This window comes from Anomaloglossus baeobatrachus, chromosome 3 (assembly GCF_048569485.1).
Source record: "Anomaloglossus baeobatrachus isolate aAnoBae1 chromosome 3, aAnoBae1.hap1, whole genome shotgun sequence".
Taxonomy (NCBI): Eukaryota; Metazoa; Chordata; class Amphibia; order Anura; family Aromobatidae; genus Anomaloglossus; species Anomaloglossus baeobatrachus.
The window spans coordinates 274,951,886-274,978,384 of record NC_134355.1 but is presented as its reverse complement, the minus strand read 5'-3'; the positions used below and the strand labels follow the sequence as shown (position 1 = coordinate 274,978,384).

Sequence of the window (26,499 nt, the reverse complement as noted above, 5' to 3'; positions counted from 1 at the left end):
AAAGTCGAGAATTCTGGGGATGGCCAGAGGCATAGGCTGAACGTTAGTTTCCCTGCACCATGAAAGGAAAATTTTCCACGTACGGTGGTAAATGCGGGATGAAGCAGGCTTTCAGGCGCTGATCATGGTGGAAATAACCGCGGGGGAGAATCCCGCTCTTGGTAATTCCCAGGTCTCAATGGCCATGCCGTCAGCTTCAGGGCTCTGGAGTTCTGATGGGAAATGGGCCCTTGGGTCAGCAAGTCTGGGATGTCTGGAAGGCGCCACGGTACATCTGCAAGCATTTGTACTAATTCGGCGTACCAGGCGCGCCTGGGCCAGTCCGGTGCTATCAGTATCACCGGGACTCCCTCTGCCTTGATCTTCCTGATTACCAGCGGCAGCAGGGGTAGAGGTGGAAATATGTAAGGCAGGCGGAAGTGGTGACAGGAGCAGACTAGAGCATCCGCGCCGATGGACTGCGGGTCGCGTGACCTGGCTATGAACGCGGGTACCTTTGCGTTCAACCTTGAGACCATTAGATCCACGTCTGGTGTGCCCCAGCGAGTGCAGATGTGTAAAAACACTTCTGGGTGGAGAGACCATTCTCCAGCGGCCAAGCCTTAGCGACCTGGAAAGTCTGCTGCCCAGTTCTCTACCCCCGGTATGTGTACCGCTGATATCACTGACCCCGTCGATTCGGCCCAGCTGAGGATCTTGTGGGCCTCGAGATAAGCTGCTTTGCTGCGGGTGCCCCCCTGCCGATTGATATAGGCTACAGCTGTTGCATTGTCCGATTGGACTCGAATCTGACGACCTGCTAGCAGAGGGCAGAACGCCCTGAGCGCGAGGAAGATCGCGTGGATTTCCAGGATGTTTATGGGTAGGGAAGACTCCTGGGACGTCCAACGTCCTTGAGCAGTGTGGTGCTCCCTAGGAGGCTGGCATCCGTGGTCAGGACCAGCCAGTTCACTGGGAGAAAGGATCTCCCCTTAGATAGGGATGAGGACCGAAGCCACCAGCGGAGTGCGTACCTGACTGAAGGCGTCAGGTGAAGATGTCTGTCCAGGGAGAAGGGGCTCTTGTCCCAGGCCGCTAGAAGGGCTAGCTGCAGTGGGCGGAGGTGCAGTTGAGCAAAGGGTAGTGCTTCCATAGCCGCCACCATCCTGCCGAGTACCTTCATGCTGAATCGAATGGAGCGAGACGGAGGACGTAGAAGGCAGCGTACTGCTCGTTGAAGAGCGATCGCCTTGTCCAAAGGGAGGTAGATCAAACCCCGACGGGTGTCCAGGGACATGCCCAGGAAGGTGATGGATCGTGATGGGATCGGGGATGATTTGTCTAGATTCACTAGCCACCCTAAGCGGGATAGTGTGTCCACAGTGATCTGTACGCTGGTTGAGCAGTCGCGGAAGGAGGGGTCCTTGATGAGGAGGTCGTCCAAGTAAGGGAGAATGACTGCTCCCCTGGCGTGAAGGACGCTCATGGCGGCCGCCATGACTTTGGTTAAGACCCTTGGTGCAGTGGCAAAGCCGAAGGGTAGAGCTACGAATTGAAAGTGGGAGTCCTGAACTGCGAAGCGGAGGAACTTTTGGTGATCTGGGGAGATGGATATGTGCAGGTACGCGTCCTTGATGTCTATGGAGGCAATAATGGACCTTCGGGACTCTATTCTGAATCTCCGTACGTGCACAGGTTTGTTCAGGTGTTTGTGGTCCCCAAAAAGGATGGGTCAGTTCGACCCATCCTGGACCTCAAAGAGGTTGGAATAAAAACCTCTGAACTTCTCGTCTTCCGGGACAGGTATTATCACTCCTGCTGTTTGGAGCGAGTGGATCGCTGAGAAAAAAAGCTTTGCGTCGTTTTCGAGTCTTTGGGGGGGTTCAGAGAAAGAACTGACTCGGGGGTCGGGTGCGAAATTCTATGTGGTAACCGGAAGGCACAAGGTCTCGCACCCATTTGTCGTCTGTGGCGGCAGCCCAGATGTGTTGAAAGAGCCGCAGTCGACCTCCTACAATGAGTGTGTCTTCCGGGGCGCCGAAAAAGTCATGAGGGGGGAAAACGTCGTGGACGAGTCTCCCTAGTCCTGGACTATTTCGGTCTAGGCTGCCATGACGAAGTGGGTTTCGGGGAGAGCTGAGAAGGTCGGTCCCTGCGTAGTCCACGGCTGGGACCCGCAGCACGGGATGTCGACCACCCAAATGAGTTCCGAAAGGAGCGGAACGAGGACTGTGGACGTCTGGTGAAGGACGTCCTGGACTTCAGCTGGGGGAGGGAGGTACTCTTTCCTCCCGTGGCGTCAGAAATGAGCTTGTCCAGCCGTTCGCCAAACAAATCGGTCTGGAAAAAAGGAAAGGCCCGGGAGAGACTTCTTGGCGGCAGAGTCCGCTCGCCATTGTCGGAGCCAGAGAGCTCTACGAATGGCTATGGTATTTGAGGCGGCAAATGCTGCGCAGGTAGCAGCGTCCATGGAGGCCTGCATGAGGTACTCCGCCGCAGCAGCAATTTGAGCTGTTACCTCTGTGAAGGTATGAGTGAACTGGGATTCCTCAAGCGAAGTGTTAAGGGATTCTGCCCAGACCGAGATTGCCTTTGCGACCAACACCGGAGCGTCTTTGTGGCAAGGCGCGAGACCGGGGGGGGGGGGGGGGGGTCGACCAAGGGTGGATCGGCCCATCCCTTAGGGGCAGGTGAGGCAAAAGGGTACCGGGACTCCATTAGCTTTCGGTTATCGAAGCGCCTGTCAGGCTTCTCCCTTTGCTTTGTGAGGGTATCCTGAAACCCTGGGTGATCAGCGATAAACATTTTGGAGTTTTCTTGCCCTCTTAAAGGAGACCGCATGGTCAGTGGTAGTGGATGGGGGATCTTCCACATGCAGAGTTTGGTTGATTGCTGCTATAAGGGAGTCTATTGCAGTTTTATCATCTGGGGAGGCTGAAACCAAGGAATCCTCTTGGTACAAACAGCATTCTCCCTCCTCCAGCTCTTCAGAAGCCGTGGAGCGTGTGGGAGAGCCCTGGGGGTCATGAGAGAGTGCTGGAGACACCCGGCCGTGTGCTCTTTCCCTGATCCCTGATCCCTGCAACCGGTGAAGCATGTGCCCAGATTACCTCAGAAGGATCCTCCATAGGGGTATCCTCAAGCTACGTTCCGTCCAGGGGCCTAGAAGGGTGTGGAGGATGACATTGCATAGCCAGAACCAGGTTCTGTGACAGTTTTTCTATGGATTGGGACAGAAACTGTGCCCATTCCGGTGGGCTAGGAGCCCTAAGCTCTGGGCTGACGGTTGCGGCGGTGGTGGCAGGGGGGTCTTGGGGGACTATAGGGGCACAGGAACCACAGAGAGAAGAGGTGTGTTTACGTGGTAGCTCAGCGTGGCAGGCAGTGCAGGCTGAGTAATAGACTATGTGAGCCTTAGCGCTCTTAGTGCCCTTAGAATTCTGCATGTTCCTGATAGGAGTATGCCAGGAGGGGGAGCAATGGTCAGCAGAGCTACAAGTGAAGCAAGTACCTCACCAGAATTAGCCGATGGCCCTGCGTCCTCAGAAAGGAGTAAGCTTGTGGAGATCTTTGCACGCTTTCCTGGGGGGGCTTAGCGCTAAAATAAGTCAGTGTGCCTCCCTGCTGTCGGTAGCAAAAAAACGACGGGAAGGGAGCTTCTGTGACATCTCCCTCCAGTCAGCACACAGCTTGTCACCGAAGGATAATCTCTGCGGCTTTCTGCAATCAGAGCCGCAGCTAGAGCAAATAAACAGAGCAAATAAACAGTGTGAGTTCCTGAGCTCTGGGCCCTCCCCCCCCCCCCCCCCCCCCCCCCCCCGCCACCTGTAAATTATCTGTGCAGGATTCTTTGCCAACAGCGAGGGACTCCCCCCCTCCCCCAGCCAGCAAGCTAGAGAAAAAATTAACACTGTGTTCAGGATCCCTGGGGCTCTCCTCCTTGCAATCAGCAAGGGACTTCACCGTCTTTTCTCCCTTTGTCTGGGAAACCAGTCAGGGGGGATCTCGCCTTAACCACTGCCTCAGTACAAGCAGTGGGATACAGCAGAGTCAGCCTGCTGTGTCCGGTCACACAGCGCAATCAATGTTCAACTCAGAGCCTGCAAAGAAGGGCTGAGGAACTGTGCTTCTGCCCTGGGCTCTGGAAAATCGGTGTCTGTGGGACCCGTCATCCAGTGAGATGCAGCCCAGGATCCAGCGTCGCAGGAGGGGGGACGTGGAGGCAGCACTCCGCGTTCCCGCCCGTTGATGGTATTGGGAGATCGGTCCCAAAAGGAAACAGTCACCCTCAAAAAATAACAAAAACTTTAAAGATGTACCTCCTACAGACACTAAGCTAAAACTGAGGTTGCCTGGCCCGGGCCAGGGGGTGTGTACTGCAGAGGAGGAGCTATGCTTTTGCATCTACTTGGTGTCCTCCTATGGATAAGCAGCATAACACCCATGGTCCTGTGTTCCCCAATGAGGCGTCAGAGAAATACCATATTTCCAGTAATATCTTTTTTTATGTATGATAGGATACAAAAAAAAAAAGCACAATACGTAGTGCAATTCCTCCTGAGTATAACAATATCTTATAGGTGACCATAAGGCACCACCCTTTCAATATGTTGTACCAATGTAAAAAAGATAGTTCTCCAATTACAATGCAGGGTTTCCTGGTCTTACAAAATCACCCTAGAGAGCCTAGGAGGGAGAGCACCATGCAGAATTTAGCCCTAGCAAGGTGATTTACACAGCATTGTCCAACGAATAAAATATGATTGAAGTCATACTTAGTCATAAAGGAAATAACCACCCAAAACGCACATCTAGGAAAGTGCCGACAGTGTCAAAAGCTTACCCTGAATTGGATTTTTTTTTTTTAAGTAAAGTTTCCACACCCCAAAGCTTTGACAACTGTCCCAGCACTATACAGCAGACGTTATGAAATTGTGAACTGTGTGAATAGAAAAGAAGCAATTCTAAAACAAACATACCTTTTCCTGGTCTTTCAATAGAGGCGGCATCCTGGGTAACTGGCTTCTTGTTAGTTTTGCTATCCTGCTTAAAGACAAAGTCCAAGGCCTTTGCTACGTCAAAGCCGCACTGTAACACTGCATCCGTCATGGTTTGCTCAGATACAGATTCTCCAAGCACTTCTCTCATTTGATCCAGGCAGGAATATAAGCGCGCTGAAAAATATCAAACATTTGTTAATTGGCTCCCAATCAGTGCAAACTGAGAGGATATGAGAAATGAGGCTTCACCTTGATCAAAAGCACTCAGGGTCATGCAGGAAGGTTTGGATTTGTCCTCATCCTGATACTCCTCTTCTTCTGCCTCTTCTTCCAAAGGCTCAGTGAAGCTAGAATGTCTGTCCCGTTTAGAATATATGAACTGAGCAGCTGCAAATAAGAGATAAATCTAAGAAAGCAATCTAATTGTCAAAGCACTGAACAATAGCTACATTTGCAATTGACTGAGCTACTAAGCAGAAACATACAGAGGAATATAGACTCCTTTGTCTTTTCGCAGCAGAAAATGAGAAGCAGCATGGAGGGCTTGAGCTATGTAGCTGTGAATCCTACTCTACAGATAATTACTTTCTAGAGAATCTGCAGCTGACTCCATACTGCTTACTTCTACCTTTCCTATAGAACTCAATATGTTCGTAAAAAGTGATAGACTTGCGTTGAGCAAATATAATTTGAGCTGTTTTTCAGAGTGAATGAGGAGTCCAGAAAGTAGAGCGTTAAAGGGAACCAATCATCAGGATTTTCGTATATAACCTAAAGCCTGTGCTATACTCTACATTCTCTACATACTATTAGTGGTCAGCCCGGATGTTTAGGCTTTCAAATCCAAGAAAGTAAACTTTAAGAAATCGTCAGCTTCTTGAGTGGCAGTTGCAACAGAGCAGATAATCTCTGGGTGGGTATTCATATGGATTCCCGCCCCCCCTGCCTGTTGTTCCTCCCTCTCTCTATTTTGCTAATGTTACTATTCGTCTTTTTCGTCACTAAGATGGCGTCGAAGTTGGCGTCTGCACATAGCGCTTATCTCTGGCACCTTTCCCTTTTTAGGTCAATTAGGAACCAAATTATTTATATTTGCCAAATTCCAGAATAATGAGAGAGAGAATGTTTTCAGGTTTTTTTTTTTTATAACTTTCAGCAAAGTCAAAATTTTACATACATGTCATTAGTATTTGGTACCATTGTCCTTACACTGTATGACTTGGGTGAAACGCTTTGAATATCTTTCCACAAGCTTCTCACCATAAGCTGGTAGGAATTTGAGCCCATTCCTCTTGACAGAACTGGTGTAACTGAGCCATGTTTGTAGGTCGCCTTGCTCGCATCTGCCTTTCCAGCTTTGCCCATAAATTTTCAATAGGATTGGGATCAGGGGTTTGTGATGGCCACTCCAATAGATTGGTTCCCTTTAAGCCACTTTGTAACCAATCACCAGGATTTTTGTATATAACCTAAAGCCAGAGCTATACTGGCACTATCAGGCTGATTCTCTACAAACCTTAGATATATAGGTTTTGAAATAAAAAAAGTAAAGTTTATAAAATCGGCAGCTTCTTGAGTGACAGCAGCTGAGGATCAGAAAATATCTGGGGGGTATTTATACTTATCCCCTCCCAGTTAGAATTCGCATAAGTATTATACAATCGATTTAACTTTTCACTAGCAGGACCAGTGGTCATAACCATGTGACCAGAAGGGGTGGGGCATCAGCAAACAGAAAAATGTTGCTTCTTGGTATCAGGTTTGTTGGCTGAGGAAATTGCACCCAAGGATGAACCAGACTTGTGCAGGTCCACATTTCTATTCCTGAGATCTTGGACGATTTGTTTTGACTGTCCTATGATGCTACACAGAGAAGCAGTGTGATTCAGGTGTGCATTACAATACATCTACAGGTGTGGTCCAAAGACAAGACATCCTATGGGCTGTCTCATATTGTTTAAAGGCATAGTACTCTTAGTGTATGTAAACTTTTGACTTTGCAGAAAGTAATAAAAATGTCTTAAAACATTTTCTCGTTCATTATTCTGGAATTTGGCAAATATAAATAATTTTGGTTCCTAATTGACCTAAAATGGGAAAGGTTTATTCTGATTTCATGTCAGATACTGAGAAAAAAAAAATGCAGATGTGTATTTAGATCGTGTATGTAAACTTCTGGTTTCAACTGTAAGGGAAATGTTATTTATTATTACGAACCGCATGGCTAACTGGTGTAAGGATATAAAAATTGAAAGTTTGAAAATTGATAAATTTAAAAGTTACCACTAAAAAAAAAAAGACAAAACTTCAGAATTTCTGGGAAATGTTGAAGTGTTCCGGGGTTATTACCTCAGCAGGTGACAATGGTCAGATTTAAGAAGCAATGAGATTATATATATAATCAGGAATATATATATTTTATATTGTGAGGCATCAATCGGCTGCATTATAAATGGCCAGTATGGTTTGCGGAAGCGTTGGTGCTCTGCAATGTGAATATTGGCTGGGACTTGTGGTTCCACAGGATTGCATTACATACAGTCATGGAAGGGTATGTGGGTGTGGCTCCAAGGGTTAAATCAATCCTGTGTTTCTGAACCGTAGGCAGTGTCTAGTGCAGTCTAGGGGAGACACAGTGTGTGTGCTGCAGAGGGTGAGAGCAGAAGCAGGGTGTTTGCTCTGCAGGAGACCTTCTGGAGAAGGTATAAATCCATGTGTAAAGCCTGGCTGGAGACAGGGGGAACCTGGTAAGGACACTAGCCACCTTCAGAGGAAGGTTACCAGGAGTGAAACCGGTGTCTGAATACCTGACGCGTGGCCCCCCATACCCTCGGGGCCCAAATCGTCACAAAATTAATAAATTATATATATATATATATATATATATATATATATATATATATATATATATATATATATATATATATATATATATATATATATATATACACACACACACACACACATATACACATACATACACACACACACAATGATATGGCTTTTTGACAATAACTACGGGCATACTCACCTTCCAGCTCCATAGTAGATCCAGGGCAAGGAGCTGCAGAGTGCTGTGCAATCTCTGAACTCACGGTCCCGCTAGAGTTTGTGATTGGCTGCAGCAGTCAGGTGACTAAAGAAGGGAATTTTGTTTACTTACCGTATATTCCTTTTCTTCTAGCTCCTATTGGGAGACCCAGACAATTGGGGTGTATAGCTACTGCCTCCGGAGGCCACACAAAGTATTACACTTTAAAAAGTGTAACCCCTCCCCTCTGCCTATACACCCTCCCGTGCATCACGGGCCCATCAGTTTTGGTGCCAAAGCAGGAAGGAGGAAACTTATAAATTGGTCTAAGGTAAATTCAATCCGAAGGATGTTCGGAGAACTGAAACCATGAACCAAAAGAACAATTGCACATGAACAACATGTGTACACAAAAGAACAAACAGCCCGAAGGGAACAGGGGCGGGTGCTGGGTCTCCCAATAGGAGCTAGAAGAAAATCAATTTACGGTAAGTAAACAAAATTCCCTTCTTCTTTGTCGCTCCATTGGGAGACCCAGACAATTGGGACGTCCAAAAGCAGTCCCTGGGTGGGTAAAAGAATACCCCGATAAAAAGAGCCGAAACAACGGCCCCCTCTCACAGGTGGGCGACCGCCGCCTGAAGGACTCGCCTATCTAGGCTGGCATCTGCCGAAGCATAGGCATGCACCTGATAGTGTTTCGTGAAAGTGTGCAGACTCGACCAGGTAGCCGCCTGACACACCTGCTGAGCCGTAGCCTGGTGCCGCAATGCCCAGGACGCACCCACGGCTCTGGTAGAATGGGCTTTCAGCCCTGAAGGAATCGGAAGCCCAGAAGAAGGGCAGGCTTCAAAAATCGGTTCCTTGATCCACCGAGCCAAGGTTGACTTGGAAGCCTGCGACCCCTTACGCTGGCCAGCGACAAGGACAAAGAACGCATCAGAGCGGCGCATTGGCGCCATGCGAGACACGTAGATCCGGAGTGCTCTCACTAGATCTAACAAATGCAAATCCTTTTCATATTGGTGAATTGGATGAGGGCAAAATGAAGGTAAGGAAATATCCTGATTGAGATGAAAAGTGGACACCACCTTAGGGAGAAAGTCCGGGACCGGACGCAGAACCACCTTATCCTGGTGAAATACCAGGCAAGGGCCTTTGCATGACAGCGCTGCAAGCTCTGACACTCTACGGAGTGAAGTAACCGCCACTAGAAATGCCACCTTCTGCGAAAGACGTGATAAAGAGACATCCCGCAGCGGATCAAAAGGTGGTTTTTTGAAGAGCCCGTAGAACCATGTTGAGATCCCAGGGTTCCAGCGGACGCTTGTAAGGTGGGACTATGTGGCAAACTCCCTGCAGGAACGTGCGGGCCTGCGGAAGCCTGGCTAGACGCTTTTGAAAAAAAACACGGAAAGCGCCGAGACTTGACCTATGAGGGAGCCGAGAGACAACCCTTGTCCAATCCCGATTGCAGGAAGGAAAGAAACCTGGGTAAGGCAAACGGCCAGGGGGTAAACCCCCTCTCAGAGCACCAGGCTAAGAAGATCCTCTAAGATCTGTAATAGATCTTGGCGGACGTTGGTTTCCTGGCCTGTCTCATAGTGGCAATGACATCTTGAGACAACCCTGAGGACGCTAAGAGCCAGGACTCCATGGCCACACAGTCAGGTTGAGGGCCGCAGAATTCAGATGGAAAAATGGCCCTTGAGATAGCAAGTCTGGTCGGTCTGGGAGCGCCCACGGTTGCCCCCCCGTGGGATGCCACAGATCCGGGTACCACGACCGCCTCAGCCAATCTGGAGCGACGAGAATGGCGTGGCGGCAGTCGGACCTGATCTTGCGCAACACTCTGGCAGCATTGCCAGAGGAGGGAAAACATAAGGCAGTTGAAACTGCGACCAATCCTGAACTAAGGCGTCCGCCGCCAGAGCTCTGTGGTCCTGAGACCGTGCCATGAATGCCGGGACCTTGTTGTTGTGCCGAGATGCCATGAGATCGACGTCTGGCGGTCCCCAGCGGCAACAGATCTCTTGAAACACGTCCAGGTGGAGAGACCATTCCCCCGCGTCCATGCCCTGGCGACTGAGGAAGTCTGCTTCCCAGTTTTCTACGCCCGGAATGTGAACCGCGGAGATGGTGGAGGCTGTGGACTCCGCCCACAGCAGAATCCGCCGGACTTCTTGGAAGGCTTGACGACAGCGAGTGCCGCCCTGGTGGTTGATGTACGCAACCGCCGTGGCGTTGTCCGACTGTATGCGGATCTGCCTGCCATCGAGCCCCCGATGGAACGCCTTGAGGGCTAGATACCCTGCCCCTATCTCCAGAACATTGATCCGAAGGGAGGACTCTGTCGGAGTCCAGGTTCCCTGAGCCTTGTGGTGGAGAAAAACCGCTCCCTATCCTGACAGGCTCGCGTCCGTCGTGACCACAGCCCAGGATGGGGGCAGGAAGGATTTTCCTTTCGACAGAGAAGTGGGCAGAAGCCACCACTGAAGTGAGGTCTTGGCTTCCAGAGACAGAGAGACGTTCCTGTCCAAGGACGTCGGCCTCTTGTCCCATTTGCGGAGAATGTCCCATTGGAGAGGACGCAGTGAAATTGCGCAAATGGAACTGCCTCCATTGCTGCCACCATCTTCCCCAGGAAGTGCATGAGGCGCCTCAAGGGGTGCGACTGGGCCCGTAGAAGTCCATGTCCCTGACGATACTCAGTCTCCTGTCCGGCAGATTCCCCCTGGGGCTGCGGAGGGAGCCCGGTCCCAGTGGCTGGATGACCGGTTAGGATCCCACTTCACCCAGAGCCCCTAAGGGATGGGGAAGGAAAACGGCATGTGGCTCCTGCCTGTGTACCCGCAATGTGTACCTCAACCTTAACAGCACCGCCGACTCAGTGGGGTGAGAAGGGAGTATGCCGGGAGCCCTGTTAGGGGCCCTCTTTTCTTCCATCCGATATAATCAGCAGCTGCTGCTGACTAAAATGTGGAGCATTGTGTGAATGTCAGCCTCCTTCAACACAAAGCATAAAACTGATGGGCCCGTGATGCACGGGAGGGTGTATAGGCAGAGGGGAGGGGTTACACTTTTTAAAGTGTAATACTTTGTGTGGCCTCCGGAGGCAGTAGCTATACACCCCAATTGTCTGGGTCTCCCAATGGAGCGACAAAGGAAGAGCAGGTCATCGGAGAGACAATGGATGGATGATATGCTCGTCTAGTACGTTCACCGCTGTTGTGGTACATATCCTTTTGAGCGGAGCAGGCACTACTTTCGGAGCAAGCATGTCCGAAGAAGCCTGTGCTGGATCCGCAGAGAAGCTGGAAGGTATGTTTTTGTTTGCTATCGTCAAACACTCCATGCTTCAAAATAAATTATTTTACTGTTAGACAACCCAAAAGATAATTAAATACTCGTCACTTAACATAACAGAACTTGAACACTAATAAGAGAAAGAGCAAGAAGTGCCTAACAAGGACATCAGTCACCATCACTGTGGATCTTGCTAAGTAAAGTAAGATTTCAATTATTTAAATAACATATTGACACAAAGAAATACAAGCAAAACAAATGCCAGGAAGGAAAAAACACAAGCAAATATAGCACAATTGCAAGGTTATTTATTAAGTCTAATAAAAGCCAGCCGTAGGCCAAGCTCAGACAAATGCAGGGTTTTGTGACCCATTGACGCCCACACATTAGACCAGAGGTCTCAAGCCCGCAGGCTGCATGCGGCCCCACAGGCAGCTTCGTGCGGCCCCCAGGCCCATGCCCCTGTTCACTATCATGCCCGATGCAGGGGCCGCAGCTATTGTCAGCGCTTTATGCAGATGAATGTTTTGCCGGCGCTGCGTGCTTAGAGTCCAGCTCTCTGTGCACAACTATTCCTCCAATGGAAACGTCCTGACCTCAGCTGCTTACCTCTGATTGGCGGACGGCTACATTAGAAACGTTGTGCACAGAGAGCATGACTCTGCGCGCAAAGCGCCTGTAAAACAATTATCTGACATAAAGCGCTGACAGTGGCTACTGCCCCTGCATCAGCCACGATAGTCACCGGGGGCACGGGCCTGCAGACAGCAAGAAGCAGTGATGAGGCAGCTGAGGGAACGGGGCACTGGTGAGAAGAATGGTGGGGTTTTTTTTGGGGGGGGGGGATTTTGTGTATATGTGTAGAGCGGCACATTAAGGGACCAGCATGGGACAACTACAAGCAAAGGACCAGGAAAGGGCACATTACTACAAGAAGAGGACATGCATGGGACACATTACTACAGGATGGGCACATTACTATAGGATGGGGACAAGTGGAAGAGAGGAAGCTGGAAGAGATTGTCGCTGGGCAGCACAGGAAGGTAGTTAGCAAAAAGATTAATTTTATCCCTTTTTAGAAAGCAGTAAGAATATATGGTTTTAATTAGCTGTTACTGGCAATGATAAAATCAGCTTTAATCATAGCATAATTTACCCAGTTTCCCAAAAAATAAGACAGGGTCTTATATTATTTTTGTCTCCAAAAGATGCGCTAGGGCTTTTTTCAGGGTATGTCTTATATTTTAGATTAATGTCAGTGATTGGGTAGCATGTTAATGGAAAATAAATATTCACTCCCTTTGCCTGCCCATAAGCCCTCCAACCCTTCTGTGTCAGTGTCAGTGATTGGAACGTGTGTTAATGGAAATGAATATTCACCTCCCTCCTCTGTCGATAATCCCGCCCACCTCTCTATGCCAGCGTCAGTGATTCAGTCAGACTGCCGTATTACTGCCTGAGGATCGCTCACACTAGCAGGAGGCTCTTCTGGCCCGGACGTGTCAGCGTGTATTTGTATACAGCTGTCACACTCTGGTGAGGAGAGCCGCTGGTCAGTTCAAGCATCACGATGCTATTCTCAAGCAGTAATAAGTCTGACTGAATAATTGATGCTGGCAACAGATGTGGATGGCATTATAGAAGGGGAAAAGGGGTGAATATGCATTTACCATACGTTCCAATCACTGACACTGGCACAGCAGGACCAGGTGGGAATATCAGAGGGTGAATATTCATTTGCCATTAACAAACGTTCCAATCACTGACGCCAGCAAAGAGGGGTTGGTAGCATAGTAGCAAGTAAGGGAGTGAATATGCATTTACACTTAACACACATTCCAGTCACAGACACTGGCACAGAAGGGTGTGCAGGAATATGGGTGGGGAAAGGGGCGAATATTCATTTGGCACCAACACATGTGCCAATCACTGACGTCTAAGCAGAAAGGTGAGCAGGGGAGTGGGTGAATATTCATTTTACATTATCTAGTTGGCAAGTGATCATAAACTTCCGGGGCTTACAGCAACACAACATGGCAATGCACACCAAAAAAAATTTACACATCTTTAAAGGGCTGACCAAGTCCTATTTCAGGACACTATTATAGCATAGCATACAACTAGGGATTATTTTTAAAGTAGGGCTTATATTATAAGCCTACTACAAAAAGGCCAAAAAAACCTGCTAGAGATTATTTTCAGGGTAGGTCTTATTTTTGGGGAAATATTGTAGCGGTTGTCAGAATAGTTTATCAATTTCCAGGAACACACTTTGGGCCTGGTGGTGAATAGATATATGTACCATTCAATAAAGCAAATGCTTGTTCACATGGTTGCTTACGAAGAACACAGATTTTATACACGAGCAACAGGGACTTGTCTACTAAGTACTGTTTGGACAGCACAGCAGGAACATCACCAATGCGATTCTAAGACATATGCTGAACAGAGGGCCAAAATCAAGATGTTAACAAACCCCTTAGCAACAACACACACAACTTAGATATCCATTTGAGGAACCATTCTGATTCGGCCGGGGCCACACGGGGACTACTGCGATTCTCGCATGATACTTTGCCAACGCTGGCAGCACAGCGGGAGCAGAGTGTCATTGTGACTGAGGCCCGATAGTTCGGGCCAGTGCTGCGGAGGGGAGGGAGGGATTTTTTTCCCTCTCTCCTCCGTAGGCGGCTATTGCCATTCTCGCCCTGCACTCACGGTACACCGGTGTACCACGGGTGCAGTGCGATTTTTCTCTCGCCTCATAGACTTTAATGGGTGCGAGAGAAAAAGCCTCGCATTACAAATCGCAGCATGCTGCGACTATTTTCTTGGTCCGATTGGGGCAGAGAAAATAATTGCTCATGGGAGAGAACCCATAGGTTAATATTGGTCCGAGTGGAATGCGATTTTTTATCGCACTCCACTCGCACCGTTTTTCTCGCTGTGTGGCTTAGGCCTAAGGTGGAGGAGCGCAAGGTCAACATCCACCAGCTCTGATGTCGTTATGGAAGAGGATCCAGCGGCTCCTGTGAAGCTCTAGTGACCTTCATGCCCAAGAGAGTTAAGGCAGAGTTTGAAAATAATGGTGGCCACACAAAATATTGACCCTTTGACCACAATTTTCACATAGAGGTGTACTCACTTTTGTTGCCAGGGGTTTACACATTAAAGGGAACCGGTCATCAGAAATTTAGCTATAAAGCTAAAAGTTCCCCCCTCTGCAGCTCCTGGGCTGCATTCTAGGAAGCTTCCTATAGTTTTTTTGGCCCCTTTTATGCCAAAATAAATACTTAGTAAACTGGTACCTTTTCGTATGCAAATTTCTAAAATCGTCCATGGGGGCGGGTTGCCTGGGGCACGGGCACGAGGTTATGGGCGGCGCTGTGAGTGTCATCAGTAAGTGCCGCCCATAACCTCGTGACCGCATTTTCCCCTATGACTCCAGCGTTATGCGCAAGCGCTCGCTGGCCTGATGCCCGGACGTCCCCTCCTTCCCATCTATTTCCTGCTGCTGAGCAGGATGGGAAGGAGGGGACGTCCGGGCATCAGGCCAGCGAGCGCTTGCGCATAACGCTGGAGTCATAGGGGAAAGTGCGGTCACGAGGTTATGGGCGGCACTTACTGATGACACTCACAGCGCCGCCCATAACCTCGTGCCCACGCAAAGCGTCACTAGCGGTCACCATGCACGGCACCGCTACAGTGTAACAGCGCATGCGCGGGACCACGGGCACCCAGGGGCGGCGTCCTGAGCTTTCGAAATTCAGCGTTCGGGGGCGGCGTAAATCTGCAGGAGGACAACAACGGACCACAGGCAGCCCGCCCCCATGGACGATTTTAGAAATTTGCATACGAAAAGGTACCAGTTTACAAAGTATTTATTTTGGAATAAAAGGGGCCAAAAAAACTATAGGAAGCTTCCTAGAATGCAGCCCAGGAGCTGCAGAGGGGGGGAACTTTTAGCTTTATAGCTAAATTTCTGATGACAGGTTCCCTTTAATGGCTGTGTGTTAAATTGTTCAGAGTGCACACCAAATTTACACTGTTATACAACCTGTACACTCACTACTTTACACTGTTTAAAATGTCATGTCTTTAGGTGTTGTCCCATGAAAATATAGAATAAAATATTTACATAAATGTGAGGGGTGTACTCACTAATGGGATATACTGTATATTACACTTTGAGCTTAACTCGTTGATTTTTGCCATCTTTAGCTGATGCAAATCTCATGTGTAAGGGATCTTAGGCCATTGTTTCCTGCAGAAGCTGTATAGGTTATTAGACTAATGAACAGTCTGGGTCTTGCAGACATTCTACAGGCTCAAAAAAGCTTCTGTAAAACTGGCCTTGGTTGGGGCGGAGATATGGAAAAGGGACAGTGATATTGAATACTGACAAGCAAGAACTCACCAGTGGCAAGCAAGGAAAATAGAAAGCAGATACAACCAGGTAAAAAACATGTATGGGAGCCCAAGTTGCCACTGAGAACAATGCACTCGTTTCAGTACTATACTGACGGTCACAGAGGCTAAGCAAGCACAATGGAAGGTGCAATCTCTCCGTTTGATTCATTTTACACAAGCAGTGACAGGAAGCAAGGTGGGAGGTGACAGCTTTGCTCCCTGCCTTGTATTACCTTCAGCAGATACCAAATGCATACATTTTATTCTCTTAACTCTTCAAAATAGATTTTCATTTCATTAAGACAGTTCACAATCATTACCATCATTCACCGGTAGTGATCATTATCAGTGATAACAATGGCTGGATTGTGCAAGTCAGTGTCATTACCCCCATTCACCTGCAGTCATTATTATCCGCGTTAGTGATCAGATTGGGCAGGTCACAATCATGACCTCCAATAACCTGTAGTCATCATTATCTGCGATAATGGTAGGATTGGGCAAGTCACAATCATTACCCCCATTCACCTGTAGTCATCATTATCAGCGATAATGGTTGGATTGTGCAAGTCACAGTCATTACCCCCATTCACCTGCAGTCATCATTAAGCGCGTTAGTGATCGGATTGGCAAGTCACAATCATGACCTCCAATAACCTGTAGTCATCATTATCAGCGATAATGGGTGAATTGCATAGGTCACAATCATTACCCACATTCACCTGTAGTCATCATTAGCTGTGATAATTGTTTGGATTGCATAAGTCACAATTATTACCCCCATTCACCTGTAGTCATCATTATCAGTGATAATGGTTGGATTGGGCAAGTCACAATCATTAGCCACATTCACCTGTAGTCATCATTATCTGCGATAATGGTTGGATTGCATAGGTCCCAATCATTACCCACATTCACCTGTAGTCATCAATATCTGCGATAATGGTTGGATTGCATAGGTCACAATCATTACCCACATTCATCTGTAGTCATCATTATCTGCGATAATGGTTGGATTGCATAGGTCACAATCATTACCCCCATTCATCTGTAGTCATCATTATCTGCGATAATGGTTGGATTGCATAGGTCACAATCATTACCCCCATTCATCTGTAGTCATCATGATCAATGATAATGGTTGGATTACATAGGTCACAATCATTACCCACATTCACCTGTAATGATCATTATCAGTATTCACACTTTTGGTAGTATTAACCATTCCAGCTTTACTTACTTCTCTATTACACCTTGCAGACTAATCTGCAGGATTAAATATTTATAAAGTTGTGGAAGTTCCCTACATAATAGCTTCTCTTAAAGGGAACCTGTCATATGAAAAGTCGCAATTAACCTGCATATATGATGTTAGTCTGCATTTTAATATCGTTCTAAAGGTACGTGGCAGCTTCACTGAAAACCCAGCTACCAGAAAATGAAAATCCTCCCAGCAGCTGCCAGCTTTCAGTCATTGAGAACATAGTGAAGGGCAGCTGTAACTACTCACCAGTAATGACAGTCTGCCAAGCACTGATACACTATTGAGCTGGCTGTTAGTCAGTATTGAGGTATGGTTGCATCGAAAGCTCATTTTGTACTGAGCAGTGACTGAAGCCACATCTTTATGACTGAAAGCCAGAGGCTGGCAGGAGGAATAAAGTGCATTTCCTCCTGATAGCTGAGCTACTGGTGAAGAAGCCACAAGACTTTAAAATGCTATTAGCCTGCAGATTAACCCCATATCTGCAAGTTAGTAGCATTTTGGCATTTAAATTGGACAGAGCACATTCCTGTTTTTGTGGACAGCTAAGAACTATATCAGGCTTTGTGTACACAGCCAAATTTGGGGCTCTGGTTTAAGTGGGATTTGGTTAACCAAATGAATAAGAGACAAGAGTAACATTACACACAATATCAGAGAATAGAGTTATGTATACCTGTTGCTGGAGAGATACAGTAGTCATCTTCTACGGACTGTCCATACATGTCATCATCATCAAAATCTGGAAAAGATAAAAAAAAAAAAAAGAAATGATACAAATAATAATCAGAACAAGTCTAGTAAAGCAGTGAATGCATTCACCAAATACTTTTAATGTAGTCCTCCAGGAACCTACAAGGTAAAAATGTTCTCCCAAATTCTATAGTCATGTGGCAAATACACATACACTGAAAAAGAATGATTCTGAGCATTTCCATACTCTGTGTTTTTTCTCCTCTTTCTCTCTTCCCTTTCTTTACCTATATCTTAGTTTTAGTCACACAGACCTTTATCTATTCCTATTGGATTGTAATAATTACTGAAATATGATTTACTTTCTTGATTTACTGTTTTTATGTTTTATCGTCCTGCGTGACCAATAACTATTTATTCATGTTTTCAAAACCTCAAAAATGGATTCAACATACACTGAGAACATGGCTGTGCTCAGAGATTACCTAATGTATCATGACGTGGCAACGGCAAACGTCTGAGGCGCTATTTAATGTTAAGTATATTACATGTAGGCACAATAGTGACCTAATAATGGCTATTCTATCAGTAAGAAACCCTTTTAAAGCATTCCTGCCATATCAAGCAACTTATCAGAATAAACTGTGTGTACACAAAGAAGAACACCTTCTGGCTTTCTAAGGGGTACTTCTCACAAAGCGAGATCGCTAGCGAGATCGCTGCTAAGTCACGGTTTTTGTAACGCAGCAGTGACCTCATTAGCGATCTCTGTGTGTGACACTGAGCAGCGATCTGGCCCCTGCTGTGAGATCGCTGCTCGTTACACACAGTGCTGGTTCATTTTTTGGACGTTGCTCTCCCGCTGTGAAGCACACATCGCTGTGTGTGACAGCGAGAGAGCAACGATCTGAATGTGCAGGGAGCAGGAGCTGGCGTCTGGCAGCCTGCGGTAAGCTGTAACCAAGGTAAATATCGGGTAACCAAGCGAAGCCCTTTGCTTGGTTACCCGATATTTACCTTGGTTACTAGCGTCCGCCGCTCTCAGGCTGTCAGTGCCAGCTCCCTGCACAAGTAGCCGGAGTACACATCAGGTAAATAAGCAAAGCGGTTTGCTTATTAACCCGATGTGTACTCTGGCTACGAGTGCAGGGAGCAGCGCTAAGCGGTGTGTGCTGGTAACCAAGGTAAATATCGGATAACCAAGCGCTTGGTTACCCGATATTTACCTTAGTTACCAAGCGCAGCATCGCTTCCACGTGTCGCTGCTGGCTGGGGGCTGGTCACTGGTGAGATCTGCCTGATTGACAGCTCACCAGCGACCATGTAGCGACGCACCAGCGATCCTGACCAGGTCAGATCGCTGGTGGGATCGCTGGAGCGTCGCTAAAGTGTGACGGTACCCTTAGTCCAGTTTCAGACGTCCGTGTTTAATCAGGTACAAGCTATACGCATAGTTATGGTCATACGTGTGCTGCGCGTGTGACATCTGTGTTTGCATAAGTGTTACACGTACTGGAGAAAACACACGTCTTTGAAATAAAAAGATTTTCTATATTTACCTGTATCCAGCGCTGTTTTCTACGGCTCTGCTGCCTCCTGCTTCTGACCCCCACTCATTGTATTCATTCACTGAGGAGCTGGAAGACGCAGCATCGCGGGGACAGCGCTAGGTACTGCACCACCGAGGACAGCATCACGGGGACAGGTCAGCAAGCAGTGTGTGTGCAGTGACAATCAGGAGGTCATCTGATTTCCCAATGAACTCCGATGACATCCCCGTGACACCTGACCTACAGCAGGTGTCACCACAGTGACTTCACTGGTTCATCAGAGTCCATTGGGAACTCTGATGACCTCCTGGACGTCACTGCACACACACTGCTTGCTAAATACTCACCTGTCCCCGTGATGCTGTCCTCGGTGGTGCAGTACGCAGCACTGCCCCAGTGATCCTCCGGCTTCCAGCTGCTCAGTGCCAGGACTGTGGAGTCGGAGTCGTGGAGTTGTAGTCTGTGTTCAATTTGGTGGAGTCGGAGTCTGAGTCGGTATAAAATGGACCGACTCCTAAAATATATAATAAATTGGGTACAGCAGCTCAATACAGAATGTGCTGAATATGTTTTTATATGAATTTGGGAAAGTTATGAAATGTCCTATAAATGGCTTTTCTATTCCTGTTCCATTAACCTAAGGCTACATTCACATACAGCGTTTTTTGATGATACGTTTTTCAGCTGCAAAAGCAGATCAGCTTTTTAAAAAACCGCATCACCTGAAAGGTTTTTGAGCTCATAAATAATGTTCTCAAATTTATGGCGAACCCTCAGGTAACCCTAAATGAAGGTCAATGGACACAGGCGGCTGAATTGAAGGAATTGCTTAATCACCCATTTACCGTTACTAAAAAATTACAAGCTGAGGATTTAACTCCTGGCATGTTCATAAGGGAGTGGAAGAACTTGCTATTTTTCCGGTCCCAAAGAGGAGGTTTAAATCGCAGATGGCATTTCTGCTTCAATGAAGCAAAGAGAGACATCTATTGGAAAATAAAATTCTTCTGGCAGCTGTTTATGTGGACCCAAGTCATCGTATACTGCTTGATGATCAACAGCTTACTAAAGGAAAAGAAGCTCTGACTGAGGTAGCAGTTAGGATGAGCGGCCTACAGGACTGCAAGGCGCAAGAGGGCTTGGGTCCTGACAGTGCTACTGTTGCCATATCTTTATCCTCCTCAGATGAGGAGTTTAGCTTTGACAAGTATTTGGATGACATGGAACAGGCAAAGTGTTGCTGCAAGGAAAAAGATTTCACTCCATCTCCTAAAGCAGCAGATTGACCAGATTTCAGTAAAATTTTTCACTTGCTCTCAAAGAAATAGAAAAATTCAACCGTTCATCAAAACGGACTGTGCATGAGGCAATTTCTTTATACCCAGAAATTGTTAGAGATGGTGCTCATGTGGTTACGGCTTTGCCTCCAACCCAAGTTAGTGTAGAGAGGTTGTTCTCTAGCCTTAAAATTATTAGGTCAGATTTGAGGTCATCTATGAAGGAGGCTCTGATGGAAGCAATTCTATTTCTTACAACAAATTCATAGACTGCACAAATGGTATTTAGTATGTTCTTGTCGAAAACTGTTTTTTGGAACTTACATAGTTTATTACAGTGTTAAATATATATATAAAGCTGAATGTGTGTATGTATGTATGTATGTATGTATGTCCGGGATTGGCATCTGCACCACAGACGGGCAAAGAGGCAGATGGAGCACATTACTTGGCCAATTTACTTAAATCTGTGTGGAATATCTGTGGTGTTGAAATATATATGTTGTAAAATGCTTCTATTAGCTTAGTTTTTGTCTTTTAATAATTACATTTCTATTTGCTTTGTGGTTTTTGTGTGCAGAATACATTTTTGTTAATACATTCTATTTTGTTAACAGCAGTTATTAACCTGGGCGAAGCCGGGTAGTACAGCGTGTGTGTGTGTGTGCGCGCGCGTGTGTGTGCGTATGTATATGTGTGTATATATATATATATATATATATATATATATATATATATATATATATATATATATATATATATATATATATATATATATATATATATATATATATTTACAATTTTAGTTTTGTGTGTTCTAAAGTTGTATTCCAATAAATATATTTTATGTGTGCTATATAAATATCTTGATTATTATATCATAAAAGTAATTCAATGTCTGATGTTCACATTGTACTACAATAAATTTTTCACTTAAATAGAAGCAATATATGTGGGAGTTAGAATCGGAGTTGGTGCAAGGGAAATTGAGGAGTCGGAGTTGCAGGTTTGACCTAGACTCCACAGCTCTGCTCAGTGCGGTGAATAATCAATGAATAAAATGTGCGGTGGTCACAAGCGGGAGACAGCAGAGCCGAAGAAAACAGCGCTGGGTACAGGTGAATATAGAAAATCTTTTTATTTCAAAGACCCGTGTTTTCTCCGGTCCGTGTCACAATGATGTCACACGGATCACATCAGTGTACGATCCGTGTGACACACGGCTGCCGGAGAAAAAAAACTGACATATCTCTGTGTGTGCGTGCGGGGCCACGAGGGGGTCACACGGTCCGTAACAGCATAGAATAACATGGGTATGTGTGGCATCCGTGTTAAAAACGGATGTCACACGTACCTGAAACACGGACATCTGAAACCAGCCTAAATGTGTGGAAACTAGCTGCCTTGATGCCTCCTATACAAAGTACACACATACATGGATTAGATATCCGCACTTTCTCTGTAGCACACGGACAGACATAGCAGTCGCACTGATGACATTAGACAGCAAAACTGAGCTGTGCTACTGTGAATGCAGCTCTGGGGAGGAAGATACATTTCCTAGAACTTGCAGTACATCCGTCTGCCTGGTCTCGATGTGCTGAGTGCTCCTTATTCTTTCCCCCACTCCAAGAAACTTAATAGGAGTTGTCATCTGATATTTCAGTGAACAGATAGTACATCTTGCTATTTATAAAGATGGATTTAAACTTTTTGCATAGAGAATAATGAGCTCATATAGGCCCCGATTCATCAAGATTGGTAATGTGCACACCGGTCCTGATGAGGAAGAGCGCTGGGTCAGATGCCCCTGACTCATGAACAGGCGCATGCCTCTTGACAGAATCAGGAGCATTGGACCTGTGTTGTGCACCTCTGTGTGATACTTGCCCCATGTACCAGCTGTAGTAGGATTTGTTGTGTAGCAAACGACCCTGTCCATCCCCTGGTCCGCCTACTTTGTCAGAGCTGGGCAAAAATGTTGTGGAAACGCCAAAGTAGTAAACTTTTAGTGCAACCTCGAGTTGCGCCCAAATTTTGCTACTCTTTATTGATGATTGCGCAATACCATGTTCTGGTGCTTAGTACTCATAACCAGTCAGTCCCAGTTAAAAGTCACATGCATAGTCCATATGGGTACATACTGACTTCTAACGCTTCGGTCAGACACAGCCATTTCACAGTACACAGCAAGGACACATAAAAGGTTACCTCAGCACAGGAACAATATTTTTTACATTTAATATATCCAATTGGATAAATTACTACTACTCCAAGCTATATTAAAGGGAACCGGTCAGCAGATTTGGGGCCTATAAGCTGCGGCCACCACCAGTGCGCTCTTATATACAGTATTCTAATATGCTGCATATAAGAGCCCAGGCCGCTGTGTAAAACAATCTCTTTATAATACTCACCCAATGGTCGCGCTGCGGTGGATTCTAGTCAGATGGGTGTCACTATTCTCCGGTGCTGGCGCCGCCTCTTTTGGCCATCTTTGTCGTTCTTCTTCTGTATCCGCGGTGCATGACACGTCTACGTCATCCACACTCGCCAGCATTGAGGTCCTGAGCAGGCGCACTTTAATCTGCCCTGAGCAGGGCAGATCACAGTATTGTATTGACTGCACAGGACCGGCGAGTGTGTATGACGTAGACGTGTCATGCACACAGGCTTCAGAAAGAGGACGAAGATGGCCGACAGAGGAGGCACTGGAGACGCCCATGTGGCCCAACTCCACCACAGTGAGACTGTTAAATATTAAAGTGCTTTTTATGTTCTACACAGCTGCCAGGGCTCTTATATACAGCATGTTAGAATGCTCTATTTAAGAGCCCACTGGTGGTGGCCGCAGCTTATAGGCCCCAAATCTGCTGACAGGTTCCCTTTAAAGTTATTGTTGTTCTTGGGACAATCTCTTTAAATAACATTGGTCTGGATGTTTACAATCAGTACTCAGCCTGAAAATACGGATCTTGGCCTATGAATAAAATGGCACCTGCATGAATCGCGAGCATGTTAGGCTAGTTTCACACTTGCGTTGAACAGCATCTGTTGCATTGCGTTGTGTGATGGATGCAACGGATCGTACAAAACAATGGAAAGTTGTTTTTTTTCTTTTTTTACAGCTTTACCGGCAGCAGACTATTGTGAACGATCAGCTCATCACCCAGCGGCCGGGCAATCAGCTGAGCGCTCTCACATGCCGTGGGCCGGGCGCTCAGCTGAACGTTCGGCCACCGAGAAACAAAATAAAGTTTCTGTAATTAAAAAAAAAAAAATGATGAGCATGCGCAGTGAAAAATAGAGGATTCCGCCGCTCAAAAAACGTTACATGATGCGTTCCTTCTGCCCGGCGGACGCAACGCAGCGTCGGCCAGCGGAAGCAGCGCAGGTACTTTTGGCACAATCCGTCCTCCATACAAGTCTATGGGAAACAGCCGAATCCGTTAACGGATTCTGCTGTTTTTCCAAAAGGGCAGATTGTGACGCAAGTGTGAAAGTACCCTTACAGAAACAATCCGCCACACCACACACCGCTGAACTTTACGGGACTTATGTATCCAGCCACACAGACGGCGCAGTGTGGTACAATCAGACAAGTGTCGGTGGCCACAGCAGGTAACCACAATGGCACGGAATATACCAGGAAACATAGCCCGGAATATCGGGGCACATGGAGGGGTCTAGGGGGTCGCTGAGGTTTGTGTGCCCTACACATGACGAAGAGTCTATGGGCGCCAACCAATCAGAGAGCTGCGTGTCCTCATGAGAATCCATGGTGTAACATGAGTAGGTGGCAGCCAACACTCTGCACATAAGGCGTCACCGAGTCTATGGCACTGCTGCAGTGGGCTGATTACAGCTGACAATAGACTGCACCCATCTGTGACCAGTAACCATATGGCGGAGCGGCCCTGCCGGACACCGGGCCCCGCTTCTCACCGTCGTCATAGTTGTACCCGCGCACGTTACGGTGCCTGGCCATGGCGTACGCCGCTCTCTCGGTTTCCTCCGGTCACCACCTGCACATCTTCGGCTTCTAACGCGCCGGCGCCGCCACCGCTGCAGCCAACGTCACCGTGAGCGTCCGAAACGCGCCTGTCACTAGAGGACGAACTGTTCAGGACACGTACACCCATGGCGGCCATTTTACCGAAGACCTTCTATTATGCTCCACGCCGTCCAGCCTAGTATTATGAGGACATGAAAAGCAGGGAGTGTGTCAGACGCTCGGAGCAGCACGCAGGCGTCGTGTTGTTAAAGTTTTGAACCAACTTTATGTATTGCATTTTGTGGTCTCTAATAAGCACTGTTCCGTGTAGCTTCATTAATTACCGTCTCCTTAGTGGAGCACTTTGTAAACGCTGTCCTAATTGGCGCAGGATGCTACACATGGCGCAGCTCCTTGACATTTGGCCTCTCTCTCCAGAAATCCCCTGCTTTCCCATGCACTATGGGGCGCAGTACTGTGTAGTGTGTGCTATGTGGTTGCTCCATGTTTAATGTTCCATGTATTAGAAGAGAAACAAAATAGCTTGATAGAAGTCACAAGTCCGTAGATTCAGCCTGTAGCCTAGCAGTCAGGCTGCGCCAGGAACTTTAGGGCCCCATACTGTCACACTTCGGGCTCCCTTGACACTGCCCAGGTTCCTCCTCCACCCCTCGAACCTTCCATTCTTGGAAAGCCACTTCTGCACCACGTCCTCACCAATCACACATTGAAGGGGCTGTCCACTAGGAGACTGCTGATTCCACTTATTTCCCTTAGATAAAAGACCCCCCATTCTGGCGCCGTTACAGCGTTGTCGGTAATCGCGGCTCACATGACATTGTGATGTCACGCCAGCCAATCACGGTCCGTTCTCTCTCCATGCCTTCGGACCAAAAGCGCAATCAACAGGAAGTAACGTGTTAGCTGCCACCCCCTTCGTGTTGATTGCTTATTTGGTCCGAATGTGCGGAGAGAGAAACCAGAAGTGATTGGGCGCGGGGCACTGGTGACTTCACAATGTCACATGAGCCGCAATTACCAACACCAGAATGGGAAGTGAGCACAGGGTCTTTCATTTTAAGTAAGGGAAAAAAGTAGAATCAGAAGGGGTTGTCCTAGTAGTGGAAAGGCCCATTAAGGCCCCCTTCACACGTCCGTGTCTCCGGTACATGTTTGGTCCGTTTCCTCACTTGCATACAAAGACCCATTAAAATCAATGGGTCTGCGCACACGTGCGTGTTTTGCCATGGACCGTGTGTACGTGTGGAGCATACGTGTGTCCGTGTGCTCCACACGTAGACATGTCCGTTTTCTCCGGCATCACTGGTGTCACACGGACTGCACGGATATGATCTGTGTGACACACATCAGAGAAAACACGTGTCTGTCAAATAAAAAGAATTTCTATACTCACCTTCCTCAGTGCTGCTGTCTCTGCCGCTGCTGTCACTTGCTTCCGACCATTGCTCATTATGCTCATTGAATATTCACTCCACTGCGGGTGGAAGCAGCAGTGGGGAGTCGGCAGGACCAGAGACCGAAGATCAGCACCACGGACAGCGACGCCAGGGACAGGTGAGCAGAAATTTCCCGTTCTCTGTGTGTTATCACGGATAACACACGGAGAACACACGTGTGCCATAAACACGGCACACAGAGGGCAATACGCACCTTTGAGACATCCGTGAAAAATGTGCGTGATTTTCACGGACATGTGAAGGTGGCCTAAAGGGAATTTGTCACCAGGTTTTTGCTACACCTAATCTGAGAGCAGCATAATGTAGGGGCAGAGATCCTGATTCCAGCTGTGTTTCACTTACTTGGCTGCTTAGTGTAGTTTTGATAAAATCACTGTTAATCAGCAGCAGATTATCATTACAGGACTACTTGGTGTGCTGTTAGGTAGTCCAGCTTATTCAAGAGGATCTTCCCTCCTTGAAAAAGAAAGAGTATACTCGTGAAACGCACGTCGGTGGTTCTTAGATCCATTTCTGC

General features: G+C 47.2%; 1 protein-coding gene across 2 annotated transcripts in view; it reads right to left on the bottom strand.

Moving 5' to 3' along the window:
* HBS1L (HBS1 like translational GTPase) overlaps positions 1–24,598 on the bottom strand; it is a 188,769-nt gene extending 164,171 nt beyond the window's left edge. For both annotated transcript variants that reach the window (XM_075339858.1, XM_075339859.1), the window contains exons 1-4: positions 24,456–24,598; positions 17,667–17,732; positions 5,229–5,366; positions 4,959–5,153 (exon numbers count right to left, since the gene is read on the bottom strand). In XM_075339858.1, coding sequence (XP_075195973.1) covers positions 4,959–5,153; positions 5,229–5,366; positions 17,667–17,732; positions 24,456–24,498 — 442 coding nt within the window. In that variant the 5' untranslated portion in view covers positions 24,499–24,598. The remainder of the gene's footprint in view (positions 1–4,958; positions 5,154–5,228; positions 5,367–17,666; positions 17,733–24,455) is intronic.
* Positions 24,599–26,499: the final 1,901 nt, after the last annotated feature.